The sequence below is a fragment of the Leishmania donovani genome, chromosome 33 (genome assembly GCF_000227135.1).
Source record: "Leishmania donovani BPK282A1 complete genome, chromosome 33".
Classification (NCBI taxonomy): Eukaryota; Euglenozoa; class Kinetoplastea; order Trypanosomatida; family Trypanosomatidae; genus Leishmania; species Leishmania donovani.
In genome coordinates, this window is record NC_018260.1 from 1,420,568 (window position 1) to 1,445,266 (window position 24,699).

General features: G+C 58.6%; 9 protein-coding genes across 9 annotated transcripts; all 9 read left to right on the plus strand.

Annotated features, from left to right (window-relative positions):
* Positions 1–562: 562 nt before the first annotated feature.
* LDBPK_333320 (hypothetical protein, conserved) lies at positions 563–2,158 on the plus strand (the record flags this gene model as incomplete). The annotated part of the gene is made up of 1 exon (XM_003864107.1): positions 563–2,158. One exon carries the CDS (start codon positions 563–565, stop codon positions 2,156–2,158), a length of 1,596 nt encoding a protein of 531 aa, XP_003864155.1.
* A 978-nt stretch (positions 2,159–3,136) lies between these two features.
* Positions 3,137–4,975, plus strand: LDBPK_333330 (hypothetical protein, conserved; the record flags this gene model as incomplete). The annotated part of the gene is made up of 1 exon (XM_003864108.1): positions 3,137–4,975. One exon carries the CDS (start codon positions 3,137–3,139, stop codon positions 4,973–4,975), a length of 1,839 nt encoding a protein of 612 aa, XP_003864156.1.
* Positions 4,976–5,809: 834 nt separating this feature from the next.
* On the plus strand, positions 5,810–6,121 carry LDBPK_333340 (small nuclear ribonucleoprotein SmD2; the record flags this gene model as incomplete). The annotated part of the gene is made up of 1 exon (XM_003864109.1): positions 5,810–6,121. The coding sequence occupies one exon, from the start codon at positions 5,810–5,812 to the stop codon at positions 6,119–6,121; it is 312 nt and encodes a 103-aa protein (XP_003864157.1).
* A 900-nt stretch (positions 6,122–7,021) lies between these two features.
* On the plus strand, positions 7,022–8,026 carry LDBPK_333350 (cation transporter, putative; the record flags this gene model as incomplete). The annotated part of the gene is made up of 1 exon (XM_003864110.1): positions 7,022–8,026. The coding sequence occupies one exon, from the start codon at positions 7,022–7,024 to the stop codon at positions 8,024–8,026; it is 1,005 nt and encodes a 334-aa protein (XP_003864158.1).
* A 2,743-nt stretch (positions 8,027–10,769) lies between these two features.
* On the plus strand, positions 10,770–13,424 carry LDBPK_333360 (beta prime cop protein, putative; the record flags this gene model as incomplete). The annotated part of the gene is made up of 1 exon (XM_003864111.1): positions 10,770–13,424. The coding sequence occupies one exon, from the start codon at positions 10,770–10,772 to the stop codon at positions 13,422–13,424; it is 2,655 nt and encodes an 884-aa protein (XP_003864159.1).
* Positions 13,425–17,060: 3,636 nt separating this feature from the next.
* LDBPK_333370 (hypothetical protein, conserved) lies at positions 17,061–18,665 on the plus strand (the record flags this gene model as incomplete). Its single annotated transcript, XM_003864112.1, has 1 exon — positions 17,061–18,665. The coding sequence occupies one exon, from the start codon at positions 17,061–17,063 to the stop codon at positions 18,663–18,665; it is 1,605 nt and encodes a 534-aa protein (XP_003864160.1).
* Positions 18,666–19,314: 649 nt separating this feature from the next.
* Positions 19,315–19,635, plus strand: LDBPK_333380 (60S ribosomal protein L44, putative; the record flags this gene model as incomplete). Its single annotated transcript, XM_003864113.1, has 1 exon — positions 19,315–19,635. One exon carries the CDS (start codon positions 19,315–19,317, stop codon positions 19,633–19,635), a length of 321 nt encoding a protein of 106 aa, XP_003864161.1.
* A 579-nt stretch (positions 19,636–20,214) lies between these two features.
* Positions 20,215–20,625, plus strand: LDBPK_333390 (h1 histone-like protein; the record flags this gene model as incomplete). The annotated part of the gene is made up of 1 exon (XM_003864114.1): positions 20,215–20,625. The coding sequence occupies one exon, from the start codon at positions 20,215–20,217 to the stop codon at positions 20,623–20,625; it is 411 nt and encodes a 136-aa protein (XP_003864162.1).
* A 1,576-nt stretch (positions 20,626–22,201) lies between these two features.
* LDBPK_333400 (hypothetical protein, conserved) lies at positions 22,202–23,575 on the plus strand (the record flags this gene model as incomplete). Its single annotated transcript, XM_003864115.1, has 1 exon — positions 22,202–23,575. The coding sequence occupies one exon, from the start codon at positions 22,202–22,204 to the stop codon at positions 23,573–23,575; it is 1,374 nt and encodes a 457-aa protein (XP_003864163.1).
* Positions 23,576–24,699: the final 1,124 nt, after the last annotated feature.

Genomic DNA, 24,699 nt, shown 5'->3' on the forward strand with positions numbered 1-24,699 from the left:
TCACCAACACCAGCACCCGTTCTTTCTGCTCTCTAATCGAGTCCTTCTCGTGTGGTTCTCGTTTTCGTTCACAGACTCGGATGCTGCCGAGTATGGCGACCTTCCAACCACCTCTCGACCTACCAGCTCCATTCGCAGATAACGTAATGCGTGTACCGAATAAGCCGAAGAATGCTTGAAATTGGAAAAGAAAATGCATGCGAAGACGTTCTCAAGCGAGAGCCTTCGTAGCCGGTAGTCATCCCCAGTCGTCTTCACAATCAAGGGAGAAGAAATGGCGACGGGCGGGCACCGGGGTGAAGGGGTGTGCGCCGGAGGCAACTGTTGACATGGCCCACTTCTCTTTCGCCGTTTCTGTGCTGGTGAATGCAGCAGGGTCATCACGGCAGCAGCATCTCGAAGGTTATTCCTCTCCTCTCCTCCCTATCCCAATCCCTCTCCCTCCCGCCTTCTCTTTCGTGTGCACGCAGGCCGCTGTTTGTTTCCCTTCCCTCCCTCCCTGTTCTCCTTCGCCGCCTTTCTTTCTGCTTCTCTTTTCTCCCGCATCACCCGGAGCGGCGCGATGCGCAGCAGCAGTGGCATCAGCGATGGCGAGGTGCTTATCCGCCTAGATACGTCGGCGCTGGAGAGTCGCCTCAACGCCTTTACAGATCAATGGGAAACGGCTCTGAAAGGCATTCGTGCTCAGGTTGGGGAGTCTGCAGTTGATTTGCAATCCGTGGCCGCCGACGTAAACGCCATTCAGAGCTTTCTGCTGTCGTATCACGACCGGAATATGAGGACCGCGCTGATGGCTCATCCCACCGAGGCGAGCGATGGCGCCGCCGAGTCCGCTACCCAAGGCGTGCTTGATCGCTTTGTCGCCACCGCCACCGAGAGTGGCTCAACAGAGAACCTGCTAGGAATGGTGGCCGTGGCGCGTCGCCTTTTAGGCGAGAACGCAGCCCTTCGCGCGTCTCTCGATTCCGCTACGGCCGCCCTGTCCACGCACACAACAAGCAACGCCGACCTGACGCACGAGGTGGAGCAGTTACGGCAGCAAACAACACAGCAATCAGCACTGTTGCAGAGCATTACTTTGTGGCTCCGCACGTTGGGCTTGGCAATCGACGACGGTGCAAGCGGGGCTAGCGGCGACGGGACTTCACTGCTCATGAGCGCGTCGGCTGAGTCCGCAGGTGACGCGCACTCGATGGAATCCGTTCTTTCACGATCTCCTCTGCTGCTGTCTTTTCGGCAGACCCTGCTGCGCGACCTCACGGAGCGCCTCACATCGGTCGTGGACCAGCAGTCGAAGGACTTCCACGATACCGTGGCCCGCCTCGAGGACCGTCTGCAGAGAGGTGGGAAGGGCACTGCTTACTTAGCCGGTGTGCATTCGGCCGGTGCTGCCGAAGATCTGCAGGAAACTGTCCGATCCTTGAGCAATCGGCTCAAAGACATGGATAAGCGTGTGGTGAAGCGGGACGAATTCGCGTCGCTCATGCGAACCAAGGCGGACTCGCTGCTGCTGCCGGCAAAGGCGGACAACGCGGCACTGACTGATTTGGAGGCGCGCCTGGTGACACGGTGCGCTGAGTTGGAGGAGCGATGCGCCTTTGCCGACGCAGAGCGTTCAGAGTTTCGTGCACTTCTGCGCTCTATCATTGTGAGCCAAGCGCACCCAACGGTTGCCGCGGCACCACCGAGTCTCCAGGAGGCCTCACGGACGAATGGGCAAGTGCAGTCGAAAGCACGAGCACGAGGAACGCTACTTGGCGAAATTCTTCCGGCAGTGAGAGACGGCTCTTCTGTTGCGGCGCCGGCGCCGGCGCCGCCGGCCAGGGATGAGGGTGTCCTCCCTCGCTCGCGTGGTGCTTCAGCCTCGCAACAGCTCTACCGAGTCTTGGGCACCTCACACGGCAGCCGTGTGCACGGCGTCACTCTCGGCTCTGCGACGCAGACGGAATATGCAAAGCCACTGGGAAGCGTCGCAGCGACCCAGCATGAGAGCCTACCGGTGAAAGCAGCTCCTTCACCAAGGGCTGACGAGAGTGTCGTCGCGATTGGCATGACGCCGACGCAGGGCGCCTATGCCGCCTTTGTCTCGGAGCAGATGACGCGCCGCCACATCGCCTCGCTTCCGGCGCTTCCGTATGAAAAAGCTCCGAGTCGGTAGTGAAGTCACTGGGGTGACACGCAAGACGGTGATTGGTGTTGTGTAGATATCTCTCCATCTCTCTGGCGCTCGCTCTCTCTGACGCCTGAGGCCCAAAACAAATCGGCCAATATCTGCTTTTTCGGTTGCTACACCGTCTACGCTGGTGGTCGGCCCACCTTTCTGTGCCCTCTCTGTCCTACCACTCAACGTCTCTCGGATGCTGGCGTATGACAAGCGGTATCGAAGGGCTCTAGAATGATGTATCATAGCCGCCTTTTTCGGTGCGCATGGGCGGCAGACCTTTTTTTTCCGGCCTCGCTGTCCTCTCACCCATGTGCAGCGGCGCCGTGCCGGCCCACCTTGTGTGTCGTTCTGCACGGATGTGTGTCTCCTGTTGTCTTCCCTTTCTCTCTGTGTCAGCTTTGGAACTTGAACACCGCGGAAGCTGCGAACCAAGGCTCTATGCTTCTCGTGGCGTGCCCTGAAAGCCCCCCCCTCTACGCTGAGCGGCGCCTCGCTGCATCGTTCTCTTCTCCCGCCTCTCCACCCCCCCCCCCCGCACCGCGTTGTCCCTCTCTCACCCCTCTCATCCATTCATGTTGCTTCGACGCACAAAACGTGAGATGATCGATGACGCTTGAGCGGCTATGGCGAAGTAAAGAATGGGGGTGGGGGCGCGGCACACGCGCGTCGCTGCTGCCACCTCGCCTGGAGTGCGCCTTTCTGCGGTATAGGAGAGGCGCGTGATGAGGCATGCGCGCACGACTCACTTCCTTCTCTGTCCTGGGCATGTGCGCTCATGTACGTTAACACACACACACACACGCAAACGCTTTTCGCACCGCTCTCTCCCTCTCCGTCTTTCTTCTTTCTCCCTCTTTTGCTGCCTTCTGTTTGTCCCTCCAACTCATTGGAGAGACGACGCCTTCCCATCTACCCACGCCACCTTCATCGTGTGCAGTGATCGAACTGCACCTCTTCTTTCTTGTCTTCCTAATGCGATTCGCTACGCTCCGCGTGACGCCGCTGCCGGCGGTAGCCTTTTTTCTGCTAGTTGTGATTGGCGTTTGCTTCGGCGAGCTGACTGTCGCAAGCTCCGCCTTGACGACGGCACTGTCCTCTCACGTCCTTAACGTGACCCTGAGCGGTGCCGGCGCGGGGTCCAATTGGCCAACGACCACTAACGCGCTGAGCGCCATCACACCTACGGTTAACGCCACGGTGTGCAGTGCTTTGCCATCCGGAGTCAGCCACTGCGACGCGTTTCTCATACGGGTGTCTGAAACCACGCTCGGTCTCCAGCTGAGCATCGTCACTTCGACTGCCCTTGCGGGAAACTCCACGTACTACCTACTCTCGCAGTGGGTCCACGGAAACAGCACGAGCATCTCAACGACACTGGCGCGCCTGACGTCGGCCTGCGCAACAGCCCTCGGTACCTCGCTCTCCAGCCTCGCAGTCACCACCGGCGCCTATGCCGTGCCGTGCCGCAACTCGGAGACGTATTCCTACCTGCCTGCGTGTGCTGCAGCAGAGGTCCCTGTGACGACGGTCTACATTCTCGCGCCGTCCTCTGACCTACAGGCGTACTTCGTTGCGTACCTATGCGGCCCTACTCCCACGGAGACGTGCAGAAACAGCATCGTCGTTCAGTTGCCGTCAGAGTTGTCGCCGTACACTTTCGTGAGCATTAAGGGCTTGCCAAAAGCATTGGAGGCGGTCCTGGCTTACGTCGCCGATGTGCGCGCCGGTTTCGCGGGCATGCCTCAGGCAGTGGGCCCGAGAGTGGGCAACACCGCGGCGGCGGTAACCGCCAGAGCGGTTGAGCTGCGGTACCGCGGCATGCATGCGGTACTCTTCTCCACGAACGAGAAGACGCGAATCTACTCCTCTACCACTCGTATGACGATTGAGTGTCACGCGAGCTTCGGCTATTGGGCCTTGGTCTTCATCGCAATATTCCCGCTCTGCGCCATCCTCTTCCGCTATGTGTGGTTCCGAGGACGGCAACGGTCCAAGAAACAGGAGCGCCGCCGCGTCGTCGCTGATGAGATGCGCATTATGCAAGGGTGCACGAACCCGGCCGATGCGCCGGGCGCTGGAAGAGGGCCGCCGCCGGGTTTCGACACATCTGTCGCTGGTATCGGCAGCACAAAGCAGCAGTGGGTCACGGATGCGAGCCGTAACTACTACGACTCCAACGCCGCAGACGACAACGCCGCCGCGCAGGCCGATGCGGCGGCGCACCAGATGTACATGACCCCTGACACTGGTGAGGCACACCAATACGTTGTCGATGACGCGAGCGGCGCAGGCGGGGCGGCGGCGACGGCGGCATCACAGCCGTCACAGCAAACTGGCAATGCCGCGGGCGACAACGCGATCTATCAGACCTACGTTAACCCCGAGACCGGGGAGACGTACCAATACACAACCGGTGCGACTGCGGCGGGGCAAGAGCAGGGGCAGACAGCCGAAGCGTCCGTTGCCGAAGGTGCTCAAGACACCGCTGCCGGGGACGGCTACCAAACCTACGTAGACCCGAGCACCGGGGAGACGTACCAATACACGCAGATAAACGCCGATGCAGCGGCACGCAAGTACCAGTACGTAGATCCCGTGACGGGAACGACTTACCAGTACGCCAACCCGAACGCTGCAGGCGTCTACGAGTACGTTGACCCGACAACCGGTGAAACCTATCAGTACACCGCCGAGGCTGGAGAGAACAACAGTACGGCGGCGGAGCAGGGGCATGGCGCTGCCGCCACCGGCAACGTCTACGTTGACCCCCAGAGGGGGGAGATGTACCGGTACGAGGCACCGCAGCAGTAAAGTCGTGCCCGCGGCAGCCGCCCCATGTCGGGTGCAGCTCCGTCATTCACTCCACTTTCCGTGGCGTCGCTGCGTTGTCTCTTTCTCGTTTCTTGTTTGTTCTCGCTGCCTCTTTTGCCATGTGCGTCTTTGCCTCCTCTCCAGCTCAAAGTGTTGCTATTTTTCTCTCACCTCTTCCTTGGCGGCAAAACGGCGAACGGACACCCATGCACCTACCCACGCGTACGTGCACAAGTGGCTGCTTTCCATGTCTTCTCTTCCCTTAGCACTCCCGCTTTTGCTCGCCGACGCTGTAACGCCTCTCTCTCGCCCGCGTCCACATCCCTGTCTCTGTCTTTTTCTGGCCACTTCATCCTTCGTTGAGTAGAGCTGGAGCGTGGAAGGCGCATGCTTTTCTTGCTGTCTGTCCTTCGCCCCTGCACCCTAGACACAAACATCCACACGCGCACAGGTGGCAGCGGGCATAGGCGAAACCTACACAACGAAAAAGACGCAGCGCACAGACGCACGCAATGGCGTCATCGCGTTTGCCTGTGTTTGGCCGCCGGCACTGTCACTCACGACCAACTCCGCTCCAACCCGTCCTCCGCAGACTGGACTACGGGTGTATAAAGATGCGCACGTGTACCTGTGCACCATGAGCCTCTCCGACCCACTTGCCCTCTCTCGGCCCACTGCTCGAGTCCATACTCTACTTCTCTGCATGCCTCACCGCTGCTGGGCCGCCCAGTTTCTCTCGTAGCTGACTGAGCCGCGTCCCTCCGCGTCTTCTATCACACACACCTGACTCGCGCACACACACGCGCGCATAGAAACCGTGAAGCCACGACAAGGATGGACTCGGAGCAGCCCAAGAAGGTCCCAAGGACGGAGACCAAGACGAAGGAGCTGCTGCGTACCACCGTCGCCGACGGCCCCTTCAGCCTCCTAGACACTGCCATGAAGGAGAAAAAGCGGGTCTTCATCCAGTGTCGCAACAGCAAGGCGCTTCTGGCACACGTGATCGCCTTTGACAAGCACTTCAATCTCGTGCTGAAGGGCGTCCAGGAGATCACTGAAAGCCACGGCTCCGAGCAGAAGCAGCGCACCATCGAAAACCTCTTTTTGCGCGGCGAGTCGGTAATTTTTATCGTGAAACTGCCCTAGGTCAGCTCCACTGCACCGAGGAGGCGTACAAGACCGCATCGGCAGGAGCAAGGCAAGTACTCGCCTGCGTCGCACTGCCTTCGTTCTCCCAGCCGTGTATCGGTCGTAACCTTTTGTTTCCCTCTTTCAGCATTTTCTACTGGCGCTCTGGACTGTGCGCTTCAGCACGGTATCCGCCAACGAAGGGGGCTTGCATCGACTTTGGTGGAGGACGTGGCATGGACGCCCGGCGCCGTGATGTGTTTGGTTGATGTGACGAAATGCGTTTGCTTGTTGGCGTGTGCTACCTGCCAAGCATTTGGAGGGCGCCGGCGAGAGCTTTTTGTGTGGCGGTCGCTGATGTGCTTGCATGTACATAGATGTGCATGTGCACTTGTGTTCATGTGTGTAGGTATGCGTTTGTGTGTGTGTGTGTGGATGAGAACCGTGCTAGCCGCACCTTAAACAAACAGCTTACACCACAAGGCAGCTGATTGAGGTGGCGGGGGGGCTCGACGTCTGAATCATCGTGCTGGCGGGCCTACATGGTATCACACACCAGTGGTATCGATGACGACTAAAGCAGAACTTTCTCTGTGCTTCGGTGCCGTGCTTCCCTGTCGCGAACTGTTCTGCGGCACGTCCTTCTATCCACCCCTCTGTGATGCCCATGTCGACATTTGCAGCTGTTGCAATGGCGCCCCGGGGGCCGCGGTACAGGTGCGCCGCATGATCGTTCTGTATTGTTCTGATTGCAATTTTGCCCCTTTAGCTCTCCCTCTATCTTCCTGCTCCAACCCGTTCTGCCCCCTTCTCCTCCCTGCCATGCCTCCGTTGTTGTGTGCGCCAAACCCGATGAGGCATTCAAAATAATTCACTTTTTACATCACAGGGGCGCTCAAGCACAGAAATTGATCCACCATGACCCACAATGGCACCCCGTGGCCACCGAGTTGCGAGGCGACAGAAAACGAAAACTACAGCAGTGCGTGGCATGTCGTCGCCCTTTTTGTAATCCTGGGCTGCTCCTTGCTTGGTACTGTACTTCCGATCCTCGGCAAGCGTGTTTCTGCCTTTCGCGTGCCCGAGTATGCCTACGCGATTGGAAAATCTGTAGCGACCGGCGTGGTGCTTGGGGTAGCACTTATTCACATGCTGAAACCGGCTAACGAGTCCCTCACGAGCGACTGCATGCCGAGTGCCCTCCGCAACTTCTCCAAGCCGCTCGCCTACATCATCTGTATAGCCTCCGTTGCAGCGATGCACTCCCTGGAGGCGTGCTTGCGTGTCTTTTTCGATGGCTATGGAGCCGTTCGCGACCTTCCCATTGCCAGTGGGGAGAGCCAACACTTGCTGTCCGGCTCTCAAGCTGGCGGTCACCACTTCCACCCGTCCGCCCCCGCTTTCGATAGCTGGAAGAGCAGTGGTGGCTTGCAGATCTTGTCCGCTGTCTTGTTAGAGTTTGGCGTTTCGTTGCACAGCCTGTTCGTCGGCCTCACCGTGGGCATGTGTGCCGACGCGGAGCTTTACACGCTGATGTGCGCCTTGTCGTTTCACCAGTTCTTTGAGGGCGTTGCGCTCGGCTCTCGGCTCGTGGATGCAGCTCTGACCCTGCGCACCGAGTATGTGCTTGCTGCTGTTTTTGTTCTCTCAGCTCCCCTTGGCACTGCGGTTGGCATTATGTGCGTGTGCGAGCACATAATCAACACCAAGGGCAGTATGTACCTTCTAACGCAGGGTATCCTGGACTCGGTATGTGCTGGTATTCTGCTCTACATCGGGTTTCAGCTACTAGTGGGCGACTTCTACGCCGATATGCAGTCGACCGTACACAACGTTCGCTCGCCGCGTGGATTCCTGCTAGCGATGCTGGTAGCCTTGTGGGCGGGCGTAAGTATCATGGCACTGATTGGGCAATACGTGTGAAAGAGTCTCGGAGAGTGAGAGCGCGCGGCTGGCTGCGTGGAGTGGGCAGGAGAGCGTCAACTTGGCTTGTCGTGCTGCCGCCTACACACACACGCACACACCTTTTCTCTGTCCCTTCTTTCACTTCCCCCCCCCAGAACACTTTTCATCGTGGAACGTCACCAAACAAAGTCGTGACGGACTAGTACAATGGCACGTTTCCGAACGGCGTGCGACAAGCCGTTCACATGAGTAGCATTGCCTACCCCCTCTTGCTCTCTCTGTAACCTATGCAGTTGTTCGTGTGTCTGCTCGGATGCATCATTTCATGTGGCTGCACTCTTGCTGCGCTCATTCCTAGCGTTTCCCCATCCCTCCTTCAAAGCCGCGGTGTTTGCAAGCGTGGCTGTATGGCGGTGTTGCTCTCTATCCTGCATTTCTGCTTCCAACATGCCGTCGCGCTCGGCCTCCAGGATGCTGCACACTGCAGGTTTCTTTCTGCGTGCTGGTGCCTACGTCTCATACTGCACAGGCTTGTCTGCGTAGCCACCTCCATCTCTCTTGACGCCGACCCCGCACTTCTTCGCCGCGCTCAGCAGGCAATACGGCAAGGGAAGAGACGGCGGCGGCTGACACGGACAAAGACCGGCCTCTTTTCATGTGTGCGCAGAGACTGCTTCTTTTCTACATCTCCTTTTTGCCTGCGCAGCCCTGCGCTTACCCGTGAAGTCTATAAGCGCCCTGGCGAGCACAAGGCTGCGCAGAGGGCATGGGGGAGGGGGGTTCCAACGACGTCACATCAGCTGAGCTCTCTCTGCACACCTCCTCTGTCACCAACCCTCATCTAGCCGCTGGATGTGCACGTCCCTGGCATCGCCGTTTCACAGCACGGACGCCAACCCCAGCTGACCGACTCCACAAGATGCAATGCAGATTTTGTCTCACCAAGAGGTCGCGCAAGTAGTACCGCTGGCAGAGGATACACTAGATTTGAGTGGTCTGCAAGCGTATTTGGAGACGTGAGTATTTCGAACGGTTCAACGGTCAACACTCACAACGCCGTCGCATACAATCTGTCGGCGTCCAAGTTTGGCGGAGACGCGCCTGGCACACGCACCAGTGGCGGGATTGTAGGAGCGTAATCGCGGTGTTAGCGAATGACGGTGGAGGAGCAGCCGCACTACGGCGTCGGCTACGCCCACCTCCACGTACTGCTGCGCGTGTCGTAGCCCACTGAGTGTCACGTCACGCACCGTTTGGTGTCTGTGAAGCTGGCCAACGCTCAATAGGTAGTTCGGCACTCTATCGCATCTGCAGCGCCGGCGAATGAGGTCGTTCTGCCGGACTTACAAGACGTCTCCCTGACGTGTGCGCGACAGACGCGGACTGAAGGATACTGCCACTGTGCGAGTTGTGGGCCGGCACCGCTCAACTGTTCATCTTCGTGGGATGCGTGTTTTGGCGTGCTCCTGTGCACGCTGCGTTCCCCTCCCTTCCCTCTCCCGCTACGCGTTCCTCAGAACGCCACGGAAGACCGAGAACACGGCGCGTGGACTTGTGAGCGCACTGGGGAGTGAGCCCCGTCGACGCCCCGCGCAACCCTAATATCTTTTTTTTTTGTAAGCGAGGCTGCCCTGACGGCAGTGTGGTGACGCGCGACCTATTCTTCTGCGGTGCCAAGGCGAGCTCTGTGCACACGGCGGTCAAATGCGGCAGCCGTAGCCTCAAGGGATTCTGGCGGCGAAACTTGTCCGACGCCGGCCACAGGAGCTAGCGCAAATATGTGCTCATGCTGCACAACTCTGATGTTTGCGATGTCGAGATGCAGTGGGATGGTGATTAGCTATTCGGCGGCGTGGAGGGCGTCTTCGTGAGCAACGAACATCTGCACGGCAGTTCTCCTTAGCCCATGTGCAGCTCATGTGTGCTTGCTTGTGCGCGCTTTCGGGCATTCTCGCACATGTATTCTTCTTTTTTTTCAGGACGTCCCGCAATCCAGCTGCATTTGCCGCGTGGTCGTGGTCGTGGCGACTACGGTTCCATTTGGCGCTAGACTTTGGTCTTGAGCGTCTGTAACACAGTGGTGGTTGGCTTCCGGAAGCGGCTCAAGCGCAGCAGCGACCGCCGAAGAACGAAGCAATCGGCAACTCACTGTAGTGACGGCACTCATTGGCTGTCTTATGTGTACCCACTGCGCGCCAGTGAATAACCACAAGGCGACCATAGGCGGAGATTACTTTTTTAGCGTGTGAGTCGACTCCATGATGCTTTATAGTGTACACATGGATCCACTACGGGAGCGAGAGACCCACGCAAGCACCCTCGCACGTCCCTCTGTGTCTGCATGTGGTTGCCTGTCTGTGCACAAAGGGGTGGGGAGTGCCCCTCCACAAAAGAAAAAGAGCAGTGCTCCCTTTCTTTCGTTCTAATCTCTCTCTCTCTCGATCTTCTTCGCACCTGCTGGGTGAAACATCGCGTGCTTCACGTCCACACACACACACACACACACACGCACGCACACCTACACACACGAACTCCTCCGAACATCAGTGCACTTCATAGCTTTTCCTTTTCTCTGTCTCTTTTTTTCCTCTCGTCCACCACATTCGCATCGACTGCGGTAGCAGGCGGGAGAGTCACAAGTGCTGCTGTGTCTGTGAAGGAGACACCACATACCACAAACAAGAGGTCGAAAGGAAAAACAGAGGACACGATTTGTACTCGCAAGCACACGGTACGTCCCCGCCAGTGCAGAAGCGCCAAGATGTCAGCCGGCACCGCCGCCACGGTGGAATTTACCGCCTCCAGCCAACGCGTGAAGATGGTGGACATGCACCCCAAGGAGCCCATCTTTATTGCAGCCCTGTATTCCGGTGGAATCAACCTGTACAACTACCAGACGCAGGCGCTCGTCCGCTCCTTCGACACAGGCACGGGTCTTCCAGTGCGCTGTGTCCGCTTTATCCCGCGCCTGCAGAGCTTTGTGTGCGGCTGTGATGACATGAACCTGCGTGTGTTCAACTACAACACGATGGAGCGGACGAAGATATTCCAAGCCCACGACGACTACATCCGCTGCGTCGCTGTTCACGAGCAGCTGCCGCTGGTGCTGACGTGCGCGGATGACATGACCATTCGGCAGTGGGACTGGAGCAAGGGGTGGACGCTGCAGATGACTTACGAGGGGCACCAGCACTTCTGCATGGCCGTCGCTTTCAATCCTAAGGACTCCTCCACGTTTGCCTCCGCCTCGATGGACTGCACCATCAAGGTGTGGCGCATCCACATTCCGACGCCGAATTACCAACTCGAGGGCCACGAGGATGGCGTGAACTGCGTCGAGTTCTACCCTCGCGGTGACAAGCCGTACCTACTGAGCGGATCCGACGACAGGACGGTGCGTTTGTGGGACTACCAAACCAAAGCCTGCCTACAGGTCTTCTCCTTTCACGAGGACAACGTCGCGAGTGTGCTTTTCCACCCGGACCTCCCAGTGATCTACTCCATCTCCGAGTCGGACAGCATTGCCGCCTTCTCCACGGAGACGTTCCGCCTGCTGTACTCGTGCAACCACTCCGACATGGGGCGCGGGTGGTCGCTGGCAACGAAGCGCCACTCGAACATGCTCATTGCCGGCTTTGACAACGGCGTGCGGGCCTACAAGGTCGGCGCGGACAAGCCCGTCTTCTCCATGGACACCAACGGTCGCGTCTTGGTCGCGACCGGGAACGAGATTACGCGCATGGACATCAAGGCCATAGGGCCGGAGACGCCCGACGGCGAGGTGCTGAACGTTGCGACGAAGGACATGGGCACCGTCGAGGCGACGGCCCGCTCTATCGTTCACGCCGGAAACGGCCAGTTCATCTGCGTTCTCGGTGACGACAACTACACCATCATATCGTCCCTCTCGCTGCGTCCCAAGTCGTACGGGCAGTGTGTTTCATTTGTCTGGGGTCCTGAGAGCGGCGCCTACGCCGTGCTGGAGGGCTCGACGACGCTGAAGGTTTACAAGGGTTTCAAGGTGCGCGTCGCACTTTCGCTGCCAGAGGTGGCCAATAAGCTTTTTGGCGGGCCTCTGCTAGCGGTGCGCACGAGCAGCAGCGTCATGTTCTACGACTGGGGCACGCTGGCACTGATCCGGCAGATCGATGAGACCCCGGCAGCGCTCGAGTGGAACTCGACGGGTGAGCTCGTGGCGCTCGTCACGAGCAGCAGTGTCTTCCTTCTCAAGTTCAACGGGGACGCTGTAGCGCAGTACCTCGAGCAAAACACCACCACCGGCGATGACGGCCTCGACTTCTCGTTCGACCTTGTGGAGGAGCTGGATGAAAAGGTGCGCGACGTGGCGTGGGTGGGGGACTGCCTTGTCTACATCAATCAAGTGCATCGGCTCAACTACTACATTGGCGGCGAGGTAAACAACATCGCGGTGCTGAACCGTCACCAGTACCTCCTCGGCTACCTGCCAAAGGAAAACCGTCTCTTCTGCATAGACAAGGAAAAGAGCATCACGAGCTACCTCCTTCAGGTGAATGCCATCGAGTACATGGCTGCCATCGTGCGCGAGGACTTTGATGCCGCCAACACACTTCTCCCCACCATCGATGTGAGCCTGCGTGACAAACTGTCGCGGTTTGTCGAGTCGCGCGGGCTGCTGCAGATGGCGCTGGAGATCGCCATGGATGACGAGCGCCGCTTCGACCTGGCGGTCCAGCTGAAGCAACTGTCGTTGGCGCACAAGATCGCCAGCGCGGCGAACGTCGCGTCGCACTGGAAGCAGGTGGGTGACATTGCACTGGAGCAGGGCTACTTTGAGATGGCAATCGAGTCGCTGGAGAAGTGCAACGACTGGAGCGGGCTGCTGCTCATCTACACGTCCCTCAACGACATGGAGGCGATCTCGCGCCTTGGCGACCGCTGTCTGCAAAGCGGACAGGCCAACTTGGCCTTCACCTGCTACCACCTCACCCAACGCCATGCCGAGTGTGTGGAGCTGCTGCAGAAGACCGGCAAAACAGGCGACGCCGCTTTCTACGCACGCACCTACTGCCCGAGCCTCATCGAGGACGCCGTGGCTAAGTGGAGGGTGTCGGTCGCCTCGATACCTCGCGTCAGCCAAGCGCTCGCCAGCCCGGCAGCCTACCCGAACCTGTTTCCGTCACTGCGCAATGTGGACTTGCCGCCTCCAAACGGACCGGAGGTTGGCGCCCCTCTGAACGCACAGCCGGCACCTCCCGGTGCATCCACGTCGCTCCACGGCTCATGCACCGCACCAACTGTTGCCGACTTGTTCCAGCCGGCGGCAGAGGCACCCCAGCAGCCTATGCACGCCCCGCCGTTCCCCGACAATGTGGGCAGCGAGCTCACCGGGATGCAGGAGCTGGCGGACGAAGAGGAAGCATGGGGAGAAGATTAGAAGCGAACAACGTGTCCAAAGGATTAGTTGGGAGGTGAGAGGGGAAAGTGGTGGTGGGGGGCACGACACAACGTTGAACTCCGCGAGCACCCTCGTTCCGTGCTGTATCTTTTCTCACGCTGTTTCGCGGACGCGCTTCAGAGCGCAGGCACCTGCGCGAAGGGGTTTCCCTGCTGCGTGTGTGTGTGTGTGTGTGTGTAAGGATGTCACAGCGGTATCGCCGCCTCTCTTCTCCCCCCCCCTCCCTCTCGTCCGTGATGCCGGGCGACGGTCCTGCAGTGGTGTGCGTGAGATTGTCTGCGTGTCTGTCAGTCGTCTCCAGAGTCGCAATGATGTTTGCTCATTCTGTTCCCGTTTACTGTTGCGTATTGATCGGACGGGGGTGGCTTCTACCTTTCCTCGTCGCTTGGCACGCGTGGGAGAATATTTTCCTCGTATGGCAGGTGCCTGCGTCGGGGGGGGGGTGAAGGGGGAAGAGAGAGGGCGGTGGTTGTGAGTGTATGTGAGTGCGTGTTGGTTCAGTGTTCTAGTGTAGAAATGGGCTTTCGTATCGCGAAACCCCAAAACCGACGTCAGCGGCGCGAGCGACGTTTGTCGCTGAGGAATGCGAGGCCGTACGTCACGGACGTGATGGCAAGTTGTGCTGTGGTGCGGGACAATTCAAGCCAAAGGATGTGTTGACGAGCGGGGAACGGGATTGCCTGCGCATGACGTTCTGTTCGCGGATGTGCTTGTCGACGATTGCACAGTTTCTGGCGCCACCTCTGTCTCGATGTACGTGTTCGCTGTATGATTCCATGGCTTCATACGCGCATTCAACTGCTCCGCCTCTCCCGCTGCGTGTCTCCATCTTTATTGTAATCTGAGGTTGCCTATATTGGCGCTGTTGCCGCGGTCGCCATGCTGTCTGTTCTATCGCGTTGGCGTGAGTGTCATGTTTTTTTCTTTTTTTTTTTTCACGGCTGGAGAAAGTAAGGCTTGGCGGTGTGTGTGTCTGTGTGTGTGTGTTTGTGTGCGTGGTTTCTTGTGTGAGTCGACCCTACACTGTAGTCCTCGCCAGCGCAACACGCCCCACCTTCGTGTGTGGCACCTCTGCCTCCACTACCCGTCAAGTTTTTTTCTCTCGCGAGCGGAAGAGTTGTGGGTAAACCTATCGACCAGAGATGCTCAAACTCGGAGGTCTTGTGCGCGTGAAGCCGCCTGCTGCCCAGTGCTGCCTACCGTCAGTCTGTCGCGCAACTCAACGCTACGCGGCCTCAGCGCCTGGAAAGTGGAAGTGCGCATGCGGCCTCCACAACTTCAACTTTCACTCCGAATGCTACAGCTGCCACAAGAAGCGCACTGACCTTCCTGCCACAAAGCCCGTATCGCCGTTGTCGCTTCTGGGCGATATGCGGATGGATGATGTCGACTCGACCGATGCGCACACCAGCAGCACTGCGGAGGGTGAGGCTTGCCCTGTCGAAGGTACCTGGATGTGTCCGGCCTGCTACACCTTCAACGGCTCGCAACGGGTGGTGTGCACTCACTGTCTGGAGACGCGACCGCGCTTGCAGCCGCGCGGAGCGGCAAGGACGCGATTGGGCACTCACAAAAGCGGCTTTGGAAAGGTTGCTGCGGACTCTTCCCTTCCTTCCACGGTGTCCGACACGGCGGCGGCAGTGGCGGCGCTCTCTTCTACGCACTCTGACGAGTCTGTGCCTCCACAGCCATTCCTGACGGGAGACTGGCACTGCGCATGTGGCGTGCATAACTTCTCGCGCAACACGCATTGTCGCAAGTGCCTTAAGCCTCACACGTCAAACACGTCCGCAACGACGGAGGAGAGGCTGTTGAAGAGCCATCCTGGTGACTGGGCGTGCCCGGCGTGCGAAATGTACAACTTCTCTTGGCGAAAGGTGTGTAAGCGCTGCAGCCGAGCACAGCCACCGGCCGGCACAGAGTCCTTCTCCGCTCAACAAGACTCCGACGTGACGACGGGGATGGCGGCTGGTTGGGTCTGCCAAGCATGCCACTCCCTCAACCCTGCCGACGATGCCGTGATGTGCGTGATTTGTGGTAGCCCAAAGCATGCGTGAAAGTGTGCGGCACCTCTCCGTGACGAGAATACATGTGAAGGCGATGGCAGTCATGAGCTGCGCATGGTGTTCTCATCGCTCATGGTCCACGCGGAGATGGCTTGTGCCCCACCACTGTTGCTGGTTGCGCCCCTTTCTGTCGCATAGCACTTTTCACACACAGATCGCGTCACAAACACACCAGCATAAGGCATATATGTACAGGCACATTCACAACGGACCTTTGGCACGCCATGCAGTCACGCGCACGCTTACGGATATGTTGCTGCGAAGAGGGCACTCGCCCCACATACACGCATACACCCTTTCAGCGTGTGCCCTATTAGGTTCAGCGTGCAAGCGCCTCGCATGGCTTCTGCACACTGTGCCTCTCCAGATGCAAAGATGAGCGTGATAGCGGGCAAGGCGGCGCCATCGCACTTGAACATCCTGGACTCTCTTCGATATGTCACTGCCCACCTTTCTCACCCTTCGCTCCTTTTTTTTTGCCCGCTTCAGCAGCGAAAGTGCCCCACCGGCGTGGAACACGATCGCCTGCTGAGCTGGTCGATCGAACCGCATCTCTTCGACTCTCCTCCCCCTTCCACCCTCCCTCCCCAAGTCTGTGTCACGCACACCCTGGCAACTTCAAAAATACACATGCACACACGCAGCAAGGATGACGGTGCTTCGATGACGACCGATTCAAGTAGGAGAGGCCGTTCGATGTCTTTTGTGTCGTGACCTTTTCCTACTTCATCGAACAGGGTGACTCAGGCGTGATTAGCTGCGAGTAGCGCGGCAAGCTGGCGCCTGCGTTTCATTTGCACGCGTACGCTGCCAAGTGCGGGTTAGTCGGTGGCGAGTTCCCGCCTCTTGTGGGCAGGCTGAACCACCGCGAGGTGGAATGCAACACGTCGCGAGCGACATGATGGGAGCAGCCGTGAGGCGACCTGGGAGGCGGGTGGGTAGGTCGCGTTGGAGGCAGGGGCCGCGCTCCCATGACTGAGTCGACGCATTGCTGCAAGGCGTGTGCTTATGGCGGCACTGCACTACGCGATGGGTCGGTGACACGGTTCGGAGTGGGAGGCTAGGTCGGAGGAGTTGAGCTCATGTTGCGCATAGCAGAGAACGGGCACAGGTTGAAAACGTAGACCAGAATTCGTAGGGTTTTTGCGTTTCGGCTCGCACGCTCTTCCCTGGTACTCTTCGCCCTCCCCCCCCCCAACCCACAACCATCACCACCTCCCCGGCATTCGGGCAGCCACAGGTGTGTTTCACGCATCACACAGGCACGCACAAACACACGAGAGAAAGGGGTCATCATAACAGCCTGGTGTACCAACGTCTTCGGCGTGACCACGCCCGTCTCTGACACGTGCTCCATGGAGTGTTTTGCCTGCAACACCGCTTCTCGCCCTCGGCAACGCAAGACGTGGCTGGTAGACCAACGGCCCCTCAACCAAATTTCTTTCTCCTCCACACCGTCCTCCTCTTCTCTGTGATGGCAGCCGATGATGACTTGCATACCCCGCACAAGTTAGAGCCAAGTTCAGTGCACAATTGCGCCCCCGCGAAGATGTTCCCTTTCGGCTACACCATCTCGGACACGCAGCGATCCGCGCTCGAGGAGGCCTACAACCGAAAGAAGGAGTACCTCAACGCGCGTGTCGCCCCGCTCTACGCATCGACCAATCCGGCGTCGCTCTGGAACGCGATTGTGAAGTACCGCCTCGTGATTGAGAGCGAGGGTGTCGCAGCTGCGGACACGTACGATGACCTGTTGTTGACGTACGAGGGTTACCGCAGCATGGTTTATGACGTGCTCTTCCACGTCACGCCCGACGAGGACGCAGCCGCTGATGCGCAGGTGCGGGACTGGCGTCGAAGCGTCTACTTCCACCATCCTTTTCTTTCGCCGGCCACGTTTCTGGCCTTTGCGCGCTCGTCGCAGGGCGCCGTGCCAGCGGCTCCCTTGTACGCCTTCGCCGCCAAGCGGTTGCTGCTGTTTCGCATTCGAGTCGAGCTGGAGCTGGATGCCTCAGCACCGCCGCCAATCTTCGTGGACCGTGCACAGCGTGCCATCGGCGGTCGTCTCCCGTGCCCGCCAAGTGCGTCGTCGCCGCTATCAAATGGGCTAACGCAGGAGGACATTGAAATGTTCATCTCGGACCTCGTCCCCAACCTGCGTCTCGTGCGGGACATGCCGCCTTGGATGCTGCCGTACTACCTGTGTCACGCCTCTCGCAAGTTCATGTTCATGTGCGACACACGTGGCGTGGGGGCAATTCCCATTGACGCTTTCATGAAGAGTGAGGTGTTCTCGGAGCTGCTGCGCATGTTCGAGAGCGATACGCAGGATGCCATCATCGCATATCCGAAAGGCTGCGTCGTGGAAGTGCCGGCTAAGTTTGCCTCGCCGGCCGCGGAAGCCGACGATACCGTCGCGGCTCTTGTGCTATCCTACGAGGGTGACGGCAACGCGCTGTCAGACGTCTATCAGCTGCAGTTGCTGAATGACGAGGTGAAGATTCAGGTGCCGCGGGAGCAGATCTACTGGAGCACCGCCTCGATGGACTACGTGCCGGCGGACCTGCTCAGCATGGACAATTGGTTCTCGCTAGCACTGATGAGCCGCATCTACGAGCACTTTACCGCCCTCGACGCCGACGGCGACGGCGTTCTGACTCGCGAGGAACTGTCGCACTACAGCAACGACAGCTTCACGCAGCTCTCCATTCAGCGCGTGTTTGAGTGTCACGTGAATCACAGCGGCGCCCGCCATATCATGGACTACAAGACGTACCTGAACTTTGTGATTGCCACAGAGCACGCTGCGACCCGGCCGGCGATGCGGTACATTTGGGCGCTGCTAGACCTCGACGGCACTAAAACTCACATCAAGATCGCGACGCTGCACTGCTTCTGCAAGGAGATCGCGAGCGAGCTGCTCGCCAACGGTCTTATGGTGGACATCTCGGCGCAGTCGATACTGTCCGAAATCGTGGACATGATCAATCCCGCCTGGCATGAATGGGTGACGTTTGAGGACATCGAGAGGTCCGGCCAGCAGGCCACCGTTCTCCCTGTTCTTCTGAGTTACCGCAACTTTTACGCCTACGACTGCCGCGAGCAGACGGCGGCGTCCGCGAATGACGAATACGCGGACATTCCCGAGAAGTAACATAGAGAGGCGGTGCCCCGAGAGAGTCCGCGCCTGCGTGAGCGCCAGCAGGTAGAGTGAGTTGCCCCTCCCCTCACCGCACGGGAGCACACATCCCCCTTACTGCTGTTGCCGCTCGTATCGGGTGTGGTGTAGATCACGCATGCAGCTTTCTTCTTTTTTTCTCCGTGTTCCACTCTCGTATGAGAGCCACTGCAGTGCGCGCGTGTCTTGGTGTCCACACTCGTACTCTTTTGCTTTCATGTTCACCGTGGATAGATCTGGCTGCGCCTCTCGTGGCGCCTTTCATACCAGCCGCACACACCCACACAAGTAACGCTCCTTCTCATCCTTCTGCCCCAGCTTCAACAGCACAGTTCCAACCGACGCTCCTGCTGCGCCTCGCTCCAGAAAGCAAGAGCCACTTCTGCTGACAACGAGACAGGGAATCTGTGTACATGCCGCGTTGCCATGATGACGCGCTTTCTGGTTGCTCTTGCCTCCACCACCTTCCCTTCTCTATCTTTCCCCCACTCATCCTCACACATGCAAGCCGGGCGCGCTTGTCTTTTCCTTTCGCTTCACCCCCTACCCCCCCCCGCCACACTGCCCTTTTCGTGCTATCGCTCGGTACATCGGCAACAACGCTTTCACAGAGAGGGGCAAAGCAATGGTGAACTATCCGAAGAAGAAGGTGATGCACTGCGGCGACGCGCGCTGCAACGCACACAAGTCGTTCAAGGTGGTGCAGTATAAGGCCGGCAAGGCCCGCCTTTTTGCTCGCGGTAAGCGTCGTTACGACCGCAAGCAGTCTGGTTATGGTGGTCAGACCAAGCCGGTCTTCCACAAGAAGGCCAAGACGACCAAGAAGATTGTGTTGAAACTCCAGTGCTCTGGTTGCAAGTCTATCCGCCAGGTTGTCCTCAAGCGCACGAAGCACTTTGAGCTGAACGACAAGAAGAAGACCGGCAACAAGGACCCCACCTGGTAAGCCACTCGCGCTCCCCGTGCTCACCGCACGCACAGCAAAGCCCACCCCACCCCCACGCATCATGTCGTCGTTTTTCTTTTAGTTTCTGGTTGCAACATACCTTTTGATTTTTTACTTCACGTGATAGAAGCAGAAAAAGAACGGTGCAGCAGCGGAGCTTTTCAGAGGTGGGCCTTCGCCGCCTCTCTCGTCCTCCAGCATCTCTCAGAGCGCCCTCTATGGGTTCTCGAGGCCTGCAGGAGTCGTGCTGTGTGTGCATGCCTGCAGCCACCGCTCCTCGTCCCTATCGCTACAGATTCCCGTATGCAATAACCACGACGCTGCTGGCATCTCTGTACTTCTGTCTGCGAGCGTACGTGTGCACCTGAATACGATAGTCGCTCTCTGTGCTCGAGCTCCCCCACTGTTTTATGCATCTCCCCTCTCCCCCACTACAATGCCTGCATCCTCTCATTTTCCCTTCCCCCCCCCCCGGTAGTCTTCCTCCCTCCCTCCCTCCCTCCCCCTGTTGCCTTCCTCAAATACCAGCACCCCCTACCGAACCGTTTCGTCAAACTTCCCGTATCTCAGACAAGCAATATGTTCCGCTTCACGCACCGCGCCCTCGCCCGCAAGGCCGCAGTAAAGGCTGGCAGCAGGACCTCAGCTGCTGCGGGTACCACAGCTGCCCTCCACGCGGCGCAGGCTTCCCCTCAGAATGCGGTGAGCATTCCGCCGATTCCGGGCGTGCGCAGCGTCCGCGCGTTCCGCACGCAGAAGATGGAAGCGTTGCAGCCGCAGCCCGCCGCTGCTGCAGGCAAGAAGGCCTTCGCCACCAAAGGGTCGAAGCACGCCAAGGCAGCCTTGAAGTCTCGCCCGTCGAAGAAGGTCCAGGTGCCGAAGAAGGCCGCCGCGCCAGCGAAGGCACAGCAGGCGAAGCAGGTCAAGGCGCCAAAGAGCGCCGCCAAGGAGATCTCCAAGAAGGCCAAGACCGCCAAAGCGCGCAAGTAAACGCACCTTTCATCAACTTCAGGTGACGAGGAAGACAGCTTTCACGACGGAGGAGATACCAAGGAGGTGCCACAATGCTGACAGCGATCAGGGCTGTTGAGGCAGCATCGGCATCACTCCCACCGATGTCGCGCGTTCTCTCGCTCATGCCTGTCCACTTTCCTCCCACGCGCCCTTCCCTTCTCCAGAGTCGTCGTCGGAGTTTTCCCATCACCCATCCCTCTCATAGATTATCCGCCGTATTTTCTTTCCGTCTTACACCATTCAACATGAGTTCGCTTGCGAACTCATTCTGAGCTGGGTTAGTGCTTCGACAGTCACTGCCCCTCCCTCCCTCCTTCTCTATGAGAGTACGCGTGCGCGTGTGTGCATGTGCGTGGCTGTGCACAAGCGCGGTTTCCTTTTCCTTTGTGCGAGGGAAGGGGGCTTGTTCTTCGTTCTCGGATGTTGTTTTGGTGTAGCGTCCGTGTCCCTAACTGATTGGTGTTTCTTTTTCTGAATCTTGTGGGGTGTGTGGATGTGGGCAGGTCTTGACCCTCGGCTCTCCTCCTCGCTCGCACCGCTTTTCCTTTTAGTCTTGTGGTGCGTGGCACATATTTCACTCGACCCTCATCAATTCCTCCTCTCCCTCTCGCGCTCTCACCTTCGCCTGCTTCAGCCTCTCCGTGCGTGTGCACCTGTGCTCATGCCTTCCTGTTACGAATGTAGGCGAAGGAGTAGATGCGGGCCCGCGAGAGCTGATTTTGCACAAATGATTAACATGAGCCCCCGTACCACTCGTTTTCCTCGCCCCCTTTCTCCCGCTCCGTATCTCTCTCGCTCGTCCTTTTTCGCGCTCCATCGCTGCGGCGCCGCGTGCGCCCGTGACAGAGAGCAGAGAGCACAGAGCAAGGAGGGATGCGTTTCAGGAGAGGAAAAGGCATAGAAATCATAATGCAAGTGCAACGATGGCGCACGACTACCTTTAAGAACGAAACATATCCAGCGTTGAAATAGCTACGCACGTTGCCGAAGACGACGCGTCCAAGTCGTCGTGCGCATCAGTTGTATCACGAGGCTTCCCACGATGGAGACGCCTTCCTCCCCCCCCCCCCGTCCCCTTCTTGTCTCCCTCCCCTCTACCTCCAACGAGGGTGATTTCAAGATGGTATGTTTGTGCGCATGCCGACACGTATGCTGGTGCCTCTCCCCCCAAACGTCCACCAACAGTCATGTTATCTTGTTGCTGTTGTTGTTTTTCAGAGGCCGTGGTGTTACCAAGGTGCTTCTTGTATCTGAAATCTCTGCGCCTCTCTTTTCTCCCTCTTCCCGGCCATCATCACCGTTAGCCTCTTATACGCCGTGGCACAGACGTGGTGATTTGGTGTCTATCTGCCTGTCTGTTGTGATTACGGGCAGCCCACGAGGAGCAAGTCCTACAGATAGACCTATCAAGAGAGAGCGAGAGAGGCACAGCCTGCAAGCGAACGACATTATTTGGTGGTGCTGTCGCTTCTGCTTCACACTTATCCCCGCCACCGCCACCGAGTTGTCTCCTTTATTTCTCTGACTTCTCACTACCCAGACTTCGAAGAAGATGTTGAGAACGCTTCTTCTGTTTGGTGGGCGCGTACGGCGATCACCCGTCCTCCGACCGGGCGCAAAGGTGGGCGCGCAAGACACAAAAGCTGCAGAGCGAGCGCTCCGCCGCAAGGCGGAGCTGGCAGCTGAGAAGCAGTTCATGAAGCTCATCTGCACAGCCCGAACTCGACGACAGCGTCAAATCGCCGACGCCATACGGCGAGCCTTAGCTGCCAAGTCTGACGCAGCAGCTACAAAGAACGACGCGCGATATGTTCGAAATCGCAAGATTGCGAGGGCAGAACTTGCAGCAGTGCACAGGGAAGTGGCGCAGAAGGCGGCGGAGGCGAGGAAAGCGCAGGCGGCCAAGCCCGTCAAGGCACGGCTTGTGCGGCAGCCCTCCAGAATGCTCGACAAGAAGAAGCAAGCGGCAAATGAGAAGCGCTTCTTAGCCACGCTGCAACAGCGGCTGGAGCGACGAAAGGCTCGGGTCGCGGCACTTGTCGCGAAGACCGCGAAGATGGAAGAAGCAAAGGCGAAGGCAAAAGCGAAAACCGAGGCGAAGGTGGAAGCGCTCGCTAAAGCCGAGGCGGCTGCCAAGGCGGAACAGCGCTTCGAGGAAACCATCCGCCGGCGCCAGGAGCAACGGGCTGCGCGCGTCAAGGTGCTCGTGGAGAAGCGCACAAAGGTAGCGGCAGCGGAGGCAGAAGCCGCGACTGCGAGCCAGGAAAATGAGTTCACCGCGGAGCTTAACCGGCTTATGGAAGAGCGAGACGCACGCGTTCAGGCTATCATCGCGGAGCATATGAACGCAGCAGAGGTCGCTGACAGCGAGCAGAACGCGGAAACTCCAGCGCCGGCACCAAAGGCAGCGGCCTCGACTAGTCGCAAGTCCCAGCGCAATGTGAACGCCAGTGCCGCGGCACTGCTGGACACGTCTGATGAGGCCACTGCGCCGGCAACGCCGCCGCGAAAGGCGGCGCCGACGGAAGTGAAGGCGGTAGAAGAGCCTGCGAAGAAGCCTACCACGCCACGACGGCGGGGCCGACCTGCATCAAAACCACCGCACGTCGCCACGGATGTGCCGAGTGCGGCACCAGTGGAAGCCCTTGACGAAGCAGAGGCAGCAGCGTCGGCAGTGCAGGAAGCACGCGCGGCAGAAGAATTGCTACCCTCACCATCACAGCCGCGTCGACTGGCAGCTGCCGACCTGGAGGAACTGGCAAGCGCGCATGAAGATTTTGTGGCGCACTTAGAGAAGGCGAAGGAACGCACCACAGAACCATCGTCGACTCGTGTCTCACCGGTGCCGAGCGCCCTTGCTTCGTCATCAGAAGCCCAGAGAACGTGGGTGATGGCCGAGAATACAACAGGGCTATTCCGCTTATAGAAAGAGACGAGTGAGCTTGCCTGCGTTGCCGTTTCTGGTAGCTGACACATCCCTATGGCGCAGAAGAACGCGATCATTGTGAGCGTGCGCCATGCGAGTTTGCGATAGAGTGACAGAAGCCTGTTTGTTTTGTGGGCTGCTTTGCGCGATGCTTAGGGAGCCGACGAGGCACCTACATTTCCCTCCGAATGCGCACTGACTGTGTTTACCGTGTGCGCCACAAGTCAGCGCCGCCTCCACCACCACGTGGCGAGAGCCTTTCATCGATTCCCTCCTTCCCTTTCCTCCGATCTGCTCCTCTAGAAGGGGCCACAGACGGATGGCGTGCTTCAGACAGTTCGATAGATGCTGTGCCGAACGCGTTTTGTGTATATATGTGTGTGTGTGATGTCGGCGCTGCCTTGCTAACGGCGCGTATTCCTTTGCTGTTTCTGGTGTAATGGCCTGGCAACGAGGGATGGCGCAAGGGTGTGCCTGTGGGCGGAGGGGGGTAGGCGCGATGATCAGAAGGGTGGTATTGCCTGCAACCGCCTTGTGCATCTCCGCGTCACCCGCCGAACTGTGTGTTGTATGGATGCGCCTTTGTCTTCTCTTGGTTTTCTCCTCCTCGTCTGATCGCACCGCTCATACACGGCGAGTTGCGACTGTCTACTTCATAGAAATCTGCGCGGCTGTGTGCTTCAAATGTAAACAGCAGCGAGTATGTAACGATGTTACGGCGGCGCTCGACGTCGGAAGAGTGCACGCACCGTACAGGTGCGTCGTTAACGATCGCCCGCACAGAGACACTGCAGTCCCCAGCGAGGCACCTCTGAAGAATAAGGTCGTACGCGACGACGGCGCACACGTGTTGATTTGTTTCGGTCACGAGAGCGTGCCACGTAGCATCACCTCTGTTCTCATCTCTTCTTCGGTCGATTAGGCGTGCGTGATCTCGTTCTCAAGTGTGTCGGTGTTGCACACCACCTCCTCTGCTGTGGCAAGCGCTGCTCTTTCTCCCTCCTCTCTCCTTTGCCCGCTTCACTGCTCTCACCCTCTGTGCAGTGTTTTCGGGTGCGCTTTATGCGTTCTCACGTCTTCACATGGGCTAGCTGCACAGCCTCTTATCGCTGAATTACTAGTGC